Source organism: Microcaecilia unicolor, chromosome 10 (genome assembly GCF_901765095.1).
Source record: "Microcaecilia unicolor chromosome 10, aMicUni1.1, whole genome shotgun sequence".
In the NCBI taxonomy this organism is placed as follows: Eukaryota; Metazoa; Chordata; class Amphibia; order Gymnophiona; family Siphonopidae; genus Microcaecilia; species Microcaecilia unicolor.
Window position 1 is genome coordinate 168,444,088 of NC_044040.1, and position 18,277 is coordinate 168,462,364.

General features: G+C 41.3%; 1 protein-coding gene across 1 annotated transcript in view; it reads left to right on the forward strand.

Moving 5' to 3' along the window:
• NYAP2 (neuronal tyrosine-phosphorylated phosphoinositide-3-kinase adaptor 2) overlaps positions 1-18,277 on the forward strand; it is a 284,755-nt gene that overhangs the window by 131,403 nt on the left and 135,075 nt on the right. Inside the window, exon 4 of the mRNA XM_030215654.1 lies at positions 5,594-6,688. Coding sequence (XP_030071514.1) covers positions 5,594-6,688 — 1,095 coding nt within the window. The remainder of the gene's footprint in view (positions 1-5,593; positions 6,689-18,277) is intronic.

Below are 18,277 nucleotides of genomic sequence, written 5' to 3' on the forward strand. Positions count from 1 at the left end.
CACCCGAGAGCCACATCTGACCTAGGGAAAGGCTGTGAGAGAATCGAACACATTCTGCTGTCATGGAGGTGGGTACGGCATTTGAGGCTGGAAAAAAAGTTTTTAAAGTGGGTTTTTTTTTGGTGGGAGGGGGTTAGTGACCATTGGGGGAGTCCGGGGAGGTCATCCCCGATTCCCTCCAGTGGTCATCTGGGCAGTTGGAGCACTTTTTTGGGACTTGTTCGTGAAAAACAAGGGTCCAAAAAAAGTGACCCAAAATCGCGGTAAAAATGCCTTTTTTTTTTTCGATTATCAGCTAAAGACACCCATCTCTCCTTGGCTGATAACCACGCCCCAGTTCCGCCTCCGACACACCCCCATCAACTTTAGTCGTTTCCGCGATGGAGTGCAGTTGGAAACGCCCAAAATCGGCTTTTGATTATACCGATTTGGGCGCCTTTGCGAGACAAACGTCTATCTCCCGATTTAGGTCGCACTATAGGCGTTTTTCTCTTTCGAAAATAAGCTGGTTTTTGTGTTGTCTATGCTTGCGTACATTTTGACCCTCTCTTCTGCTCCTCGGAACCTAGATCTAGCCATATGAAGGGCAATTCTTACTTGCATTTATGTGCCCTGTTCATATGTAAATGTACAGAAAAGTATCACTTATGTGTGTAAGTGTCAGCGTTAACATGCTCATCGAGACGTCCATACGACATGTTATCATGTACACATTAAAATTAGCACATAAATAAATAAATATACAGAATAGAATACCCTCTGTTGCTTCATGCAAAGTCCCAACTCCCCACTTAACTTCAGAAGTCCTCTTTAGGACTATTCACACTTTCTTGGTTCCTCCAAAACAAGTATTAAAAAAAAACCCTTTCTGGGGCCTACCTGTCCCCCTCCCCACTACTTCAGGATCAGCATCTCCCATTTCAGAAGTGTTTTTTGTTTTCTTCCTAGCAGGAGGGACTAAATGCTCATCATTCAGGTACAGCTGTTGTACTCATTCTATGCTGCCAATTGTTTCTAAGCCACAGCATGGCAAATGTCATTCTGAGTTTAGCAGCTAGGCTGGAAGGAGAGATTTACAGTTCCTCCAGCCAGGGAATGAACGATGCACTTCTAAAATAGTAGGTGCCCATTATGGTGTTGAGAAGTGTTGTATAACTCAAGAGGAAGTTTTGTAATTTTGGTGGAAATGGGAAATTGGGAAGGAAGTTGTTCTCCTGTGGAGGCAACACAAATCTTACAAGGGGATTTGTATGGAGGTTGCCAAAAAAGAATTCATCATTCTTGCATAGGGGGAGGATGAAGGGTACATAGGGTAGGACCATAAGGTTTTTCTTCAGTTGTGTTGTGATAATGCTGGAACTTTGCATGGCTTCTGTGGGATCTGCATTGGTTGTGGGGGGAGAACAGGTTGCCACTTACTTTATGGAATTTGGACTGAAGAAGGCCTTCCTTCTAACAATCTCACTTTGGGCCAGTTAGCACTGATGACTTTTGTAACAGTGGGCATGCAAAAAAAAAAAAAAAAAAAATTTTACACCTGGTCTGAGGCAGGTGCTAATCTTTCTGATTTACTAGACTCTCATCTTCTCGCTGTATATTTGGTTTATAGAAATAATTGTAGAACTAGAACAATAATTCATTTCAGAAAATGATTCCTGTTTTAAAAAAACTAAACAAAGCAGGACAGAATGACAAATTTGTGCAACATTTCTGTTATAGCAGCATTATGGCTAAGCCTTTGCGAATGAATCAGGGGCTTTCATGTCAGTGCTAATGCTTTTTGCATTAATACAGTACTTTAAAAGCCCAAGTGATTTCTTATTAATGTATGAGGTAAGTAGAGAAATATTTAAATAAAAAAGCTAGAGATTATTTATTTGCAATCTTAGGGCCCTATTTATTAAGTATTTTCCCTATAAGTCCAAAAAAGGCTAATTTCCTAATGGTTAGTGCATGCTAATGTTATGGAAGGCCCATTTTATGCAACGTGAATCATTAGTAAATGACCCACAAAATGGGAGAAAACATTTAGGGGCCCTTTCATAAAGTTGGGCAAAAAAAACGACTATAACATACCCTTATGTAGGTGTTTCCTGCACACTAAGGCCCTTTTTGCTGTGGCCAGAAAATGGCCACAGATTTTCTTAATTCTCGTGTTACAGGAAGGTTGATAGGGTAATGCCAATCTGAATCCCTTTAGAGTTCACATCAGGTTATTTGACTGATGTACCACTACAAAATTAACTTACACATTAAATAAAAGCCCTGTTTAATATTTAGAACTTGGCAAAAGCATCTGAATTATGGTTTTGTGGCTGTTGTACAACTAAAACCTTCTTAATGGATTTAAACCACTTAAATCACTCAAACAATAAAGCATCCTGTCTTTGGACAGGAGCAAATCTGATAACACTTAATTGATTGCTGACCCATAAGGATGATATTTTTGTGCAGGGTACAAAATTGCATTATTTTGTAAAGAAATACAGTGATGTTTTAAAAAACACTTTTCAGAGGAAAGGAGGTCATTGTCATTGAATTAATATTGATAAAATAATGGTTACCCCTTTAGCTAGAAGCTCTAAGTTACGTCAACCGCCGTACTTTAATATATTTTATTATTGTCTTAATAAACTGAGAGCTATCTTCTGCCTATTTCTTGGATCTGGGGTCAGGCTGCACCTACTACACTGGAGCGTAAGTAAAATAAGCCAAGACTTTTTCATATTTTTAACCTCCCCCATCTTTGCCAGACTAGCCATTGAAGGGAATGTCCTTTCCTGAGAGAAATAAACCTTAAATCATATCAAAGCCCAATATAAGAATGCTCATTGGCTGGCTGCTAATTGATTCTGAAGCTCGTTGGTTAGAATGTGTTCCCTTCCTAGGGCCTGAAGCCTAGATTTGGAATTCAACCTGAGTCTCATTTTTGACATTGTGCAGAACTGCCTCTGGATAACTGATAAAATAGTGAAGCATATAGAATGATATAGTCAACAGAGAAAGTCTAGGGTGTCCAAATGAAAACCTGTTACCTAAGAACAGCCTACAGACACCTTTCATCCACTCTGCGCAGCTACTCCTGCTGCGTATTTAGATCTGCCACATCCCCCCAATATTCAGCGCTATTTAACTAGTCAGGAATGGCCTCTGACCAGTTTAATAGCATTTTAGTACCTAAACAGCAATATTCAGTACAAAATAACCGGTTATCTCCTGTTGAATATCTACAGTTAGCAGCTAGCCACTAACTGGCTACATTATGCAATATAGCTGGTTAGGCATGGCTATTCATTGGCAAACCAGCTGTGTTTAGCGGTTAAAATAGGTTGCATAACTAGTAGGCCAATCTTTGACTGCTAAAAAGTTAACCATTTAGCGCTGAATATTGGCATATCCAGTAAACATTTTAGCTGTTTAAGAAACCCGGGATATTCAATGCTGGTCACTGGAAGTAGCCTGGCACTGAATATTCGTGTTCAACACCGGCAGTGGACAGCAAAAGCGTTGTCTGCCATAGACTGAATATCGGCCCGAAATTTCCAGCAACCCTAGGAAGCAGGAGATCAGCAGTGTAGCAATAATGGCAGCTTTGTAGGGCTGGGATGAAAGCAGGAACAGGAGAGCTAAGTGGTCTGAGGAATAGGGATGGCTGCACTCTCTGCAGGTGCAGGAGGCCTGAACGGCCCAAGGTAGCAGGAGGGCAGCATGATCTACAGAAACAGGAGCAGCTGAAGGGAGAAACTATTTTTGGGGAGAGGAGGGACAGCAATGAGAAAGAGAGTAAGTTGAGGGGAGGAAGAATGCCATAAGGCTTATTTTCGAAAGAGAAGGGCGCCCATCTTCCAACACAAATCGGGAGATGGGCGTCCTTCTCCTAGGGTCGCCCAAATCAGCATAACCGAAAGTCGATTTTGGGCGCCCTCAACTGTTTTCCATCGTGGGGATGACCAAAGTTCCCGGGGGCGTCTTGGAGGCGTAGCGAAGACAGGACTAGGGTGTGCTTAACAGATGGGTGTTCTCGGCCGATAATGGAAAAAAGAAGGGCGTCCCTGACGAGCACTTGGCCGACTTTACTTGGTCCATTTTTTTTTCACGACCGAGCCTCAAAAAGCTGCCCGAACTGACCAAATGACCACCAGAGGGAATCAGGGATGACCTCCCCTTACTTCCCCAGTGGTCACCAACCCCCTCCCACCCTAAAAAAAACCTAAAAAATTTTTTTTTTGCTAGCTTCTATGCCAGCCTCAGATGTCATACCCAGCTCCCTGGCAGCAGTATGCAGGTCCATGGAGCAGTTTTAGTGGGTGCAGTGCCCAGGCCCATCCCCCCCTACCTGTTACACTTGTGGTGGTAAATGGGAGCCCTTCGAAACCCACTGTACCCACATGTAGGTGAACCCCTTCACCCCTTACGGCTATGGTAGTGTTGTACAGTTGTGGGGAGTGGGTTTGGGGGGGGGGGGGTTGGGGGCTCAGCACCCAAGGTAAGGGAGCTATGCACCTGGGAGCAATTTGTGAAGTCCTTGCATGTGAGGGGGACCAGTGCACTATGAATGCTGGCTCCTCCCATGACCAAATGCCTTGGATTGAGTTGTTTCTGAGATGGGCGTACTTGGTTTCCATTATCACCGAAAACCATGGACGACCATCTCTAAGGACGACCACCTCTAAGGTCGACTTAAATGTTGGGATTTGGGCATCCCCAACCGTATTATCAAAATGAAAGATGGACGCCCATCTTGTTTCGATAATACGGGTTTCCCCGCCCCTTCGCCAGGACGTCCTTAGAGATGGGCGCCCTTAGAAATGGTCATCCCTGTTCAATTATGCCCCTCTATGTATGAGAAGGGCTCACTCACTGTTTTCCTTTTTTTTTTTGGTCATTGTCTAGACAACTGAATTCGTGAGAAGGATTATCTGGGGGAATATTCTGGAGTGGGGGAGCCATCATACCAGCCAAATTCTCAAAATAATTAGGGCTATTCATGAGTGTTCTCCAGACTGTACTGCCCCCCACCCCCAGCCCAGTCACAACTCTCAATATAGCCCTCAAATCAAAACATTTACCCATCTCTTCCATACAGAATGCTTGGAGGGTTCAGTAAAAGATCCATACTATTCATTGTTTATGAGCTAAAGCAGCTTCTAAATATGCCAAAGTATTTGCTATCCAGGATAGATGAATTCACTGTGAAGTGGTAGCTTAAATATTTTATGTGAGGTTTTATATATTGCATTCAAATGTATAATGATCATCTTGAGTTTCTTGCTCATGCAACTCTGTAAAGACTTTCTCCTCTGAAAATATTGACCTTTTCTATTTCAAATATGTTTTAGAAGAATAATTGTGTGGTGAATGGAATTTCAAAGGATGCCATGCGAGTGATAATTTTTAAATTTGTGTTTCATAAAAATAATTACATCAAAATATATAATACAATAGACTTTTATCACTGATAGTAGACCATGGAAGAGCATCGAGGATATTATTATTCTATATCGTATTACACATTAGTACACTTATTATTGATGTTGTTTGTAACATGATATGCTGTATTTAACTTTATATTCTATTTCATATTTACTTTCAGGGAAATCAAGGCCTCATAGTGATGAATACACCAAGAAGATTCCTCCACCCAAACCAAGACGAAACCCAAACACTCAGCTCAGCACTTCTTTTGATGAAACATATATTAAAAAGCATGGATCTATAACAACAACACTATCTAGAGATGCTTCTTCATCACAGATTAGCAGTCTAGCCCTTGACACAGAGGACGAGGAACCTGTTTATATAGAAATGGTTGGAAATATATTAAGAGACTTTAAAAAGGATGAAGATGACCAGTGTGAAGCAGTCTATGAAGAAATGAAGTATCCTACTTATGATGATGTAGTTTCTGATTCTAAGTGTTTATATGAATTTGATCATCCTAGTTGTTCTTCTCAGTGTGCTACTCCCACAGTGCCTGACCTGGAATTCACCAAGTCCTCAGTGCCATCTACCCCCAAGGGCTTACTCTGTGATATCCCACCACCATTCCCAAATTTACTTTCTCATAGACCTCCACTTCTGGTGTTCCCACCAGCACCAGCACAGTGCTCACCAAACTCTGATGAGTCTCCCTTAACACCACTAGAGGTCACAAAACTTCCTGTTTTGGAAAATGTATCTTATATCAAGCAGCAAGCTGGAGCTTCTCCATCTTCACTGCCATCTCATCCTCCTGGACATCAAAAGGTGGAAAAGGAACAGACAATACCACATGGAACTACATCTGCTGGATATTCTTCCTCACCTCCACATCCTTCTACCTTATATAGAACACAGTCTCCACATGGTTATCCTAAAAGTCATTCTTCTTGTCCTTCTCCTGTTAGTATGGGTAGGTCACTAACTCCATTAAACCTCAAAAGACCTCCACCATATGACTCTGTGCATACAGGAAATCTATCAAGAAGCTGTTCATCAGTGCCTCATTCTGTGGTCAGAAACACATCACTAGATGGAGGAAAGATAGTAACTGCCTCAGCCAATGCCTATGGGCCATCTCAAACTGGATCACGCTCTAGAACACCTACAAGTCCTTTAGAAGAACTAACTAGCCTGTTTACCTCAGGACGGAGTCTATTGAGGAAGTCTTCCAGTGGTAGAAGATCAAAAGAACCTGCAGAGCGTAAGTATTTCATTTGAAAACGCCAACCGTGACCATTTTACAAGTAATCATTAGACAACATTATTTAGAGTTTATCCTAGGACAGGGGTTCTCAACTCAGTCTTTGGGTCACACCAGGCCAGTCTGATTTTTATGATATCTACAAATGAATATGCATGAGATAAATTTGCATGCACTGTCTCCACTGTATGCAAATTTATCTCATGCATATTCATTGTGGATATCAAGAAAACCTATCTAGATGTTTCCTGAGGACTGGGTTGAGAACCCCTGTCCTAGGATTAATTGCTATATTTATTTATATATTTGGATTTATTTACCACCTTTTTGAATAAATTTACTCAGGCCGGGGTACAGTACGAATAAGCTGGACATAGGCACTAGACAATTACAGTAATAACAATATTCAAGTACTTATAATGTTGACATAATACACATTCTATATGGAGGGCCTAGCATTCTGTGTCAAAATCTAATCGTATTCCATAACAACATGTAACTTAATTGGCTTAACAAGTTAATCAGCATTGATAACAGCAATTAACAAGAAATAATGAGCACTAATTGGCAATAATTAGAATTTACTTGCACAACTCACTAAGCGTATTCTGTAATAAACTCTGCCTAAATTCTAATGTGCACATTTTAAAAGGGGCATGGCTATGGGTGGGGAAATGGGCATTTTGTGGGCATTCCAAAATTTACATGTGTAGATATAGAATATGGCCTAGACAGTGCACGTAAATCTACGTGTATGGATTTATGCCACATTTTCATTGGTGTAAATGGACACGCATAGTTTTAGGCACTGGCATATCAACTAAGCTTGTTCTATACACCACGCCTAAATCTAGGTGCCACTTATAGAATATGCTTAGATGGAAATGTTTACTACATTGATGTTTTAGGTGCCTTATATAGATTCTGCTCCTAAAGCATCTTAATAGACACCATAGGATATAAATGGAGGTAGAATATATAAACTGATAAGAGATAGTGGCAGGAGGTAAACAGAAAATAAGGGTGACTAACTAAGGGGAAAATTCCGCATGAAGTCAGAAAAAGTGCAAGACAATGATCTCAGCTAGGTGTGACAAACCAGGACCAGATATATGTACATGACATTTTAATTAGGCTTAGCTAAGCAAAGGGTGTAGGACATGGTATGTGGAGCAATTATTTTATGTTTTATGTACACCACAAGAATTATTTTGGATGGGTGGCTTTTAAATTATTGCCAATACATCTTATGTTTAAAATAAAATTATATTTTTAAAAAGGGACAGCACATATCAAAGCTAATCTTTAATGCATAATGATTATTTTGTGCCATCAGAAGAGAGCAAGAACAGGCTTTAGGAAAAGGAAAGGGAATGGGATTTGATACATTGCCTTTCTATGGTTACAATCAAAGCACTGTACATATTATATACAGGTACTTATTTTGCACCTGGGACAATGGAGGGTTAAGTGACTTGCCCAGAGTCACAAGGAGCAAAGTGAGAATTGAACCTTTGTCCCCTTGTTCTCAGGCCACTGCACTAATCATAAGGCTACTCCAGCCAGGCAGGATCCCATAGTGCCTCAATTTCAGAAAAGCTTAATCAGTCCAATTTTTTTTTCTAAATATTTTTGCAAATGCTTTATATGTACTATTATACTTAATCTTAAAAGATAAATCATAAAATTCAACTTAGCTATTTCTTGAATGGGCAAAACTAAATAAGTATAGGCGGAATGCAAGAACCGGTGTAACAGAACCCCCTAGTCCATTAATTAACTCCCCGTAAGATTCTACCCTCACGTTTTCTTAAATGAAGGAACTAAATTCTCAAATGTATATCCAAGAATCTCTACAAGAAAAAATTAATCAAATCATCACAGGCATGCAAGGTCTATCCAGATATGACCTCAGTGTTTCTTAGAGGTACACACAGGGGAATACCCTTTTAGTACATCTCTTTGATGATGACATACTTCCAGGTGGACTTTTAATACTGGTGACATCTACTGCAATTGACATTATCTATAAAATTATCTATAAAATTATCTCGTTGCACCTTACGCCTGGAATAAACTTCCTGAGCCCCTACGTCTTGCCTCATCCTTGGCCACCTTTAAATCTAGACTGAAAGCCCACCTCTTTAACATTGCTTTTGACTCGTAACCACTTGTAACCACTCGCCTCCACCTACCCTGCTCTCCTCCTTCCTGTACACATTAATTGATTTGATTTGCTTACTTTATTTTTTTTGTCTATTAGATTGTAAGCTCTTTGAGCAGCGACTGTCTTTCTTCTATGTTTGTGCAGCGCTGCGTACGCTTTGTAGTGCTATAGAAATGCTAAATAGTAGTAGTAGTAGTAGAGACAGGAAATAAGGGAGAGAAAATCAGGCAGAAGTATAGCAAGCTGGCAGTGGAGCACTCAGAAAAATGAACATGCCCAACTGGGACACCTCTGCTGTTCTCTGCCAGTCAGTCATCCAGTTGTTTAGATTTAAGAGCCTGCAGGCAACATTAGTGTTTGTGACATTGTCTGCAGTTGTCATTGCTGATGAAGAGGTGAAGCCAGGAAAATGAGAATGATTGATGTCCTACAAACTGATGAGAGTAAGAGGGACACCTGGAAGAACAGACCAGTTCAGTTCAAAATCTCTTGCTGTTCGCTACCAGTCAGTCCTGCTGTTGAACACTGATACTAGCACAAGTATCAGATCCTGCCACATGTCCAGATATCACATGTGCTTCTACATCCTCTTGTCCATTTGGGCAACACTATTATGGAACCTAATGACAGCTACACCATCTGGAGGTCATTTCACCTACTCTGTTGTCAATGTAATATGCGTAATTACTTGCCCACATTATTCCCTGTTACTTACAAAGGATAAATAGGTCAGCCCCTAAGAATAAGAATGTGCATATAGACCCTATATCAGAAATGGTGACATCCAGAAACTAGTAATAGAATATTTCAGCCTCCCAGGACACTCTTTAAATTATCTTAAATCTTGATTCTATCTGGCCCTTCCACTGAAATTCTCTATTCCCCAGGGGATCACCAGTAAACTACAAGAACCAGGTGGAAATGAAAAGCAGTGGCCTCCTGCACCCCATGTCAATCTTTTCTTGGTAAGGTACACTTGCATCATGACACTTTAGGTTACATTATCTTTCCCTTTTGCTTAGGACAGTGTTGTGCTTTGAAATGCATGGTTCAGACTATGACACTGAGCTCTGACAGCAGTAAATGAGGTTGTGGCCTGAGGCTACTGTCCTTTTTTTAACAAGTCAGGATTGGAGGCTGCAGGAGAGAGAGTGGGGATTGGAAGGGGTGAAAGAAAAAAGACATCAGATGGTAGGGAGAGGGTGAGAGGATCAAAGATGGGGTTGAGAGGATGTGATGATATCAAGAGCAGAGAGAATGAGGGCACTGTGAAGAGTGAGGGCATGGAGTTTGGAGCCTGAAAGAATAAAATGATTGGATGGCCAGGGTTGCTAGGGGAGTGTCGGGAAGGGGAGTAAGAAAAGTGTAAGGAGACCGGAAGAGCAGACTGTGAGTAAAGGGATCTAAAGATGTGCAGAGACAGAGTGAGCGAGGTGACTAGATAGAATGTGGTCCCAATGAGATCACAGAGGAAGTGAGGAGTATGATTGAGAAAAAAAGATCAATATCATGAAGAAGAGTGTGAATGGATAATTGCCCCAACTTCAAGTTCTGGATTTCCCTCTCTGATCCAGCTCCTCTCTTTTTCTTTCCCTTTCCCTTTCTCAATCCCCTTTCCTCCCCATCTCTCTCTCTCTCTCTCTTTTGTCTAATTCCCTCTGTTGGTACCTCAATCTACCCTCCTCCATCCCTCAGATCCCAATTCCATCCCTGAACCTTCTGCTCCTCAAAGCTGTGATTTCATCACCATTTCCTTTCTGTGGGTTCATCTTTGACTCTCTCCCTCTCCCATATGACCCTTCTTTGTCCTCTTCTACTTTTTCAGCACCAATCAATAAGGTCTCTTTTCTCTAATAGAAGTATCAAATTAACTGGAAATGCATGCATTTGCCTATTTATAATAAGGAGTAAATGATAAGCATTTATATTTTGCTTGAACTTGAAGAACAGCCTTGTCCTGGGCCCACTGATGCAAGCAACTCTGCTGTGGCTGTATCTACTTTTTGTCACACCCTTATTTCTATGTTAAGTTGAATATAGAGGAGGAAGATAAACACAGCACAGTTTTTCCTAGATCTGTGATATTCTACTGTACTCCATTCCTGTTCCTGAAAAATCCATGTCTGCATTTTGATACAGTTTCACAAAGCTTGCAACTTAATTTGGATTTCCCCTAACATTTTGAGGGTCATTCACAAAGGAAAAATATTCAACATTAAGGAATCTTTCACGTGCTCATCTTCCAATGTGGTATATATCATTCAGTGTAAAAAATGCAATGAAGTCTGCTACATTGGAGAAACAAGTCAGATGCTAAAGAAGAGATTTAATTTATAGGGACACCATATGAAAAATGTTAGTACCAATAAAGATGTCACGCCTGTGTGACAGCACTTTACAAAACCAGAACACTGTACCAGTGATTTCATGGTAAGAATCCTGAAAGGGAACTTTAAAACAATACAGGAACATAAGACCTTTGAAGTCAGAATGATTAAATATTTTGACACCCACCAGACAGGACTTAACAAAGATCTGGGGTTTCCAGCCCATTATAAAACATAAAATTGTACTGCTTTGTCACCCTCTTGTCTCCATGCATATCTCCCTGTCCCTCATCCACTCGATTCTTCCTGTCTCTCATCCATCCACCCCCATCCTATTAGATTGTCACTGAAATGTTTTGATGTTTCACTTATATATACTGTCATCTACCAACATTTGCTTATTTCCGATCTGACGAAGAAGGGCAACCTTTGAAAGCTAATCAAGAAATGTATTTTATTTTATTTTCCATGTTTTATTTTGTTTTATTTCTATTGATTACCTTATTTTGCTTTATAAAAGTAAAATAATTTTCTGATATGTATTGCAAGTACAGAATAACCACAGAGTTTTTCTAATTCTTGTTATATAATCTACTGTTAAGCTATTGCAAGAAACTTGGGGCTGTCTTAAGGCTTTCATACTTCTACAAGAGAATTTCAAAGATAAGTTTCAGCTTGAAAGTAAACTGCTGAACTAGAACTGATAAAGAAACTGGATGCTATTACCCTAGGCCTGAATATGTATGGCAGTGTAATGGCCCATTACAGGTGTTAATTTACTTTACTACACTAGAATAATTATGTCAGTGGTTCCATGCCCTACTACAGTGATAATTAGTATTGCTATGCTAAGATTACCATATTTGCATGTATTTATTTTCAGAACATTTACAGCCCACTAGTCAAATGCATTGTGAAAAAATAATTACGGAAATATTCAAAAAGTAAATAAGAATAAGAAACAAAAAAAAAAGTCTTGATTGCATTAGTCTTCACAACCCTTGATGGAAGCCCCTTCAGCAGCAAAAACAGTAGTGAGTCAATGTTGGGTACATTGCATTCACATTATCGATATACCAAACAGCAAGTAGTCTGAACCACTAAGCTGTGCTGCACTCCTGCACCAGGCACACTTTGTTTGATTTGACTGTCAGAGTTTGATTGTGACCCCTGAGACAGGCAGCTGTGTCTGTCGAAACATGGACCTTGTTATGACCATATTTTCTGGTGCTTTCAATACGGAACTTTGAAATTCATTTCCCTGATTGGTCATCATTTGCATCATCCTCTACTACTTCTTGGTTCCTGCAGGACTTACGTAGAGGCTTCTTCCTGTTTGTGTGCTTTATCCCATAATAAGTGTATATTAACTTTGAACAAGGGGTTGGTGCAGTTGTTGCCCATTCCTCTTGGCAGATTAGCTCAAACTCTTTGAAGTTGGCAGGAGATTCTCTGGGTTTGTCGTCAAGACATGCAACAGATTTGTCTATAAGATTCAGGTCTGGGCTTTCATGAGCTACTCAATGACATTCATTTTCTTCTTGCTCAGTCACTCCAATGTTTTATACTTAGTACCTCTGTTCTACTGAAAGGTAAATCAAGTCATGAGTCTGTGGCATATGTGAACAGGACTTCCTATCGGCTCTGCCTATTATTTGACCATCCATCTTTGCCTTGATATTCACAAGCCTCCGTGTCCCTGCAACTGCAAAGTATCCTTACAATATAATGCTGCCACCATCACGTTCTACTGTAGGGATGGTGTTAGCAAGGTGATTAGTTTATTTTCTTTACATATTTACTATATGGCTATTTGACTAAAATTTCCAAATGGTTTACACAGTAAACATTAACAAAACATATATCGCTTAGAACTTGGACCAAGGGGTTCCACTCTGATCTCATTAAACCACAAAATCTTCTCCCATATGCATGCACTATCCCCTAAGTGATTCTTTGCAAACACTGTCAGGCTTATTTTCGAAAGAGAAGGGCGCCCATCTTCCAACACAAATCAGAAGATGGGCGTCCTCCTCTCAGGGGCGCCCAAATCGGCATAATCGAAAGCCGATTTTGGGTGCCCTCAACTGCTTTCCGTCATGGGGATGACCAAAGTTCATGGGGGCGTGTCGGCAACATAGCGAAGGCGAGACTGGGGCATGCCTAACACATGGGTGTCCTCGACCCATAATGGAAAAAAGAAGGGCATCCATGATGAGCACTTGGCTGACTTTACTTGGTCCATTTTTTCTTATAACCAAGCCTCAAAAAGGTGCCCAAACTGACCAGATGACCACCGGAGGGAATCAGGGATGACCTCTTCTTACTCCCCCAGTGGTCACCAACCCCCTCCCACCCTAAAAAAAACGTATTTTTTTTTTTTTGCCAGCCTCAAATGTTATACCCAGCTCCATGACAGCAGTATGCAGGTCCCTGGAGTAGTTTTACTGGGTGCAGTGCACTTCAGGCAGGCGGACCCAGGCCCATCCCCCCCTACCTGTTAAACTTGTGATGGTAAATGTGAGCCCTTTAAAACCCACCAGAAACCCACTGTACCCACATCTAGGTGCCCCCCTTCACCCCTTAGGCTATGGTAGTGGTGTATAGTTGTGGGGAGTGGGTTTTTGGGGGGGTTTGGGGGGATCAGCACACAAGGTAAGGGAGCTATGCGCCTCGGAGCAATTTGTGAAGTCCACTGCAGTGCCCCCTAGGGTGCTCGATTGGTGTCCTGGCATATGAGGGGGACCAGTGCAATTTGAATGCTGGATCCTCCCACGACCAAATGGCTTGGATTTGGTTGTTTCTGAGATGGGCGTCCTCGGTTTCCATTATCGCTGAAAATCGGGGACGACCATCTCTAAGGTCAACCTAAATGTTGAGATTTGGGCATCCCTGACCATATTATCGAAACGATAGATGGCCGCCCATCTTGTTTCGATAATACGGGTTTCCCCGCCCCTTCGCGGGGATATCCTGCGAGGATGGCCCCAGGAAACCTTGGGTGCCCCGTTCGATTATGCCCCTCTACGGGGCCCTTTTAGTAATGTACATTAGACAGTTACCCACAGTTACCCTCAAATTCTATGTAGTGTAACCTAAGTTCCGCATGCAAATTAGATCGTATTCTGTTTTGCATGCGCAATTTAATTGGCTTAACAAGCCAATCAGTGCCACTTAACAAGCAATTATTGCCACTAATTGGCTTTAATTAGAATTTACGCTCACAACTTTCTAAACATATTCTATAAAGTGATGCACATAAATTCTAAGATGCAGATCTAAAAAGGGCACAGCTATGGGAGGGACATGGGTGGGTTATGAGTATTCTTAGCATTTCTGCACAGTGTTTAGAATATGCATGTAGTACAAAAAACAAACCCGAAGGTAAAGGATAAAACCTCTACGTATAATCTAGAAGGAGACCAAAAAAATCTTCTCAGCCAAATACAAAATGCAGTAATCTTTATTCAGCACCACTTGATGTGAAAACCTCAAATAAGGTAGGTGCAGAAGAAAACTACAGGAGTATGCTAAAGCCGCTGTGTAGTATCTAAATCTGACAGGACACCATAAAGCCCACCATAAAGAACGTTCTTTTTGGTGGGCTTTACGGCATCCTGTAAGATTTAGAGTATGGCCCCTGAAGCAGAAGAGTCAGTCCTGTTGAAACATGGCCCCGTGTCGGGTCTTGTATACCTGTGGTGCTGAATAAAGATTACTGCATTTTGTATTTGGCTGAGAGCATTTTTTTGTTCCGCCTCTACTCCTTGCTCTCTTTCAGGAATATATATATGTTCCATGTATAACGTAGGCATCAGCATTTACACCAAGTTTTAGTTAGCGTAAATGGCTGCAACTAAATATAGTTCCAGGAAATGGGTGCTGGGCGTATTCTATAAACTATGCCTAAATTTAGGCATTTTCTATAAATTACATCTAACTTTAGGCATAGTTTTTAGCATGTACCTAGGTGTGTTTGTTTTGCTGCCATTTATTTAGGCACCATAAATAGAATCTAGCCCTTTATGCATAAATTAACATGTATTAACTGCTACCACACAAGTTTCTGCAGTGGTTTATCAAGTTAGTATGGACAAATTCACACGTTAAGTGCATTTTATGTTAGGGGTACTGTTCACTCTAAGCTGAGCAGGAGTCCTCCACCTACAGTCCTGCCAGTTGGGGTGCTGTTTTATTATCACATTTTCAAAAGTGAGGGACAGGAAAGCTCAGCAGGACTCCAGGGAACCTGCCTGTCCCTAGCAATTGAAAATACAATATTGAAGCAGCATCTCCCACTAGCAACAGTGGGGTAGGAAGGGGGTGGGCGGTGGGGCGGTCCGCCCCAGGTGCACGCCGCTGGGGGGGTGTCGGCTCCGCTGGTTCCCTGCTCCCTCTGCCCCGGAACAGGTTACTTCCTGTTCCGGGGCAGAGAAAGCAAGGAACCAGTGGAGCCGATGCAGCTCCCAGCGACATGCACTCGGGGGCAGATCGACCCTCTCGCCCGCCCCTCGCTTCCTAATTCATGTAAGAATGCACTCCGGGGGGGGAGGGTGCACGCCGAGGGGGGGGGGTGTCATGCTGCACCTGAGGGGGTGCGCAGCGGCGACCCGCCCCTGGTGTCAGCCGCCCTCGCTACGGCACTGACTAGCAGCAATGCAGTTGGAGGACTTCAGCTCAGCATAGAGGGAACAGTGGTTAGGGGCAGGAATTAGTCAGGAAATGGGTAGAGAATGGGTGTGGATAGCAAACAGCAATTATCTCAGGGTAGGTACTGAATACTAATCCAAGAACTTGGTATTCATGCTTTGTACTACACTCATGGCATTCTGCTGTTTTATGATACTAACTGCAATCTCTCATACTTATAAGTGACTCATCTCCTGCTACTATTTTCCTCCCTCTTTCCTATTCTATAATGAAATAGTGGTTCTTTCGCTCTACCTTATTTGGATTTTAATGTACATCACCTTGTTATTATACCAAAGAAAGGTGGTTCACTAAATCCCAATAAACCATCAATCATACTAACTGACACTTTTGCAGTTAGTGCTGACTCAGTGCCTCCTAAATAAGAGGTGCAAAGGGCCAAATTCAGTAAATGATGCCAAAAAATATGCATTGGTAAACATCAACACTCAGTGCTATTCTACAAAGGGCGCTCCACGTTGCCCCAGATCTGCCCATGCTCCTCTCATGGCCTCATATTGATTATTGATGTTAATTGGCACTAATGTGGATTTGGGCATGGATTGTTATACAATCACACACAGCCAGATCCATGTGCAAATCCACATTAGCATCAATAATTGATTATTAGCAGCCAATTAATGATTGTTAACGGCTCATTAACTTATTTATTTACACACAGATCTCGGGATCATGTACAAATTTGGGCACCATTTATAGAATCTGAGGGTGTGTGTACGCATTACTTGTGCCCGGTTTACATGCGCTAATGGACAATTCAGCACGGAAAATGAAGAGAGTGTGCTGGGTACACTCCCTAATAGTTGTTGTGCAGTCTTTGAACTTACCATGTGTGACTGTGGCGTAGGCATGCTTGGGGGTGGATTTTGGATAGAGCACAGGTGGAGTCATGATTTGCACATATAATTTAGAAAATACAGATGTTCATGCATACTGCATTCCCTGGATTCTATATCTGGCACTGAGATTTTGGTGCCAAAATTCAATCCATGCACAAATTAATTAGTATGTGAGCCAATTAACTGCAAGTGTTGTTAAAAATCAATTATTGCAATTAATTAGCAAGAATTGAAATGTACACGTCCATGTTCCATGCCCTATTCTATAACCCTATGCACTTAAAACCCCTAGATGGAAGGACAAAAAAAGCAGATCAATCAAAGAAAATAGTTTATTGAATGACAACCAAATAAACAAATGGTTGTCATTCAATAAACTATTTTCTTTGATTGATCTGCTTTTTTTTGTCCTTCCATTTTGGAGTTTGCAGATTGTTTGCCTTGCTGTTTTCTTAAAACCCCTAGCACACAACTCAAAAGGGCGCATGGTCAAGGGAGTGGCAGGGGCAATCCTAAAAGTTGCTTTGGGCTTATAGAATAGTTCCATTTCCATGCCAAAATGCCCAGAGTTGGGTGCCAGCATTTACACCACGTTGCGGAGGAGTAGCCTAGTAGTTAGTGCAGTGGATTTTGATCCTAGGGAACTGAGTTCAATTCCCACTGCAGCTCCTTGTGACTCTGGGCAAATCACTTAACCCTTCATTGCCCCTGGTAGAAAATAAGTACCTGAATATATGTAAACCACTTTGAATGTAGTTGCAAAAACATCAGAGAGGTGGTATATCAAGTCCCATTTCCCTTTCAGCTGACATAAATACCGGCACCCAACTTTTGCCATTGAAATGGGCTCTAAGCACTATTCTATAAACGGTGCTCAACCCAGAGTGCCATTTATAGAATAACATTCCATGCTGATTTTTTTCCCGTGCCAAAATCTCAGTGTTATTTATAGAATGCAAATCCTATATGCATCCATTTATACCTGCTTCCCTATACATTCGCAACACCTGCATAGAAAGTTTTTATTGTCCTTATTTCTTAAGTGACACATGTAGTACTGCATGTCAATAATATTCTGTTCTAATGAGATGCTACAAAATATTGGGCAAAATATTTTGAATAAATATTTTGTAGATGTCAGTGAAGACTTATCTGGAAATGAGGCATTTTATCTGAAGTAATAATTTGGTATTGATAAAACAATCCCCATGATATTTAAACCCATTTAACCAGCCAGGAACGGCTCCTGGCTTGTTAAACGGCACATAACTGGCTATCCGGCAATATTCAGCAGAAGATAGCTGATTATCTGCTGTCTAATATTACTGGTTAGTGTTTAGCGGATAAATAGTTATATCGTGTGATATAACAGGTTATCCACCGATATTCAGCACATTGTCGGCTACGTGTGACAGCCAAATTAGGCTGCCAAAATAGTTTGAATATCTTTGGCCTGTTTAAACTTAACTGGCTAGTGCTGAAAATTGACTTGGCCAGTTAAATTTAAACCAACCAAAATACACCTGGATATTCAATGCCAGTCACTGAAAAC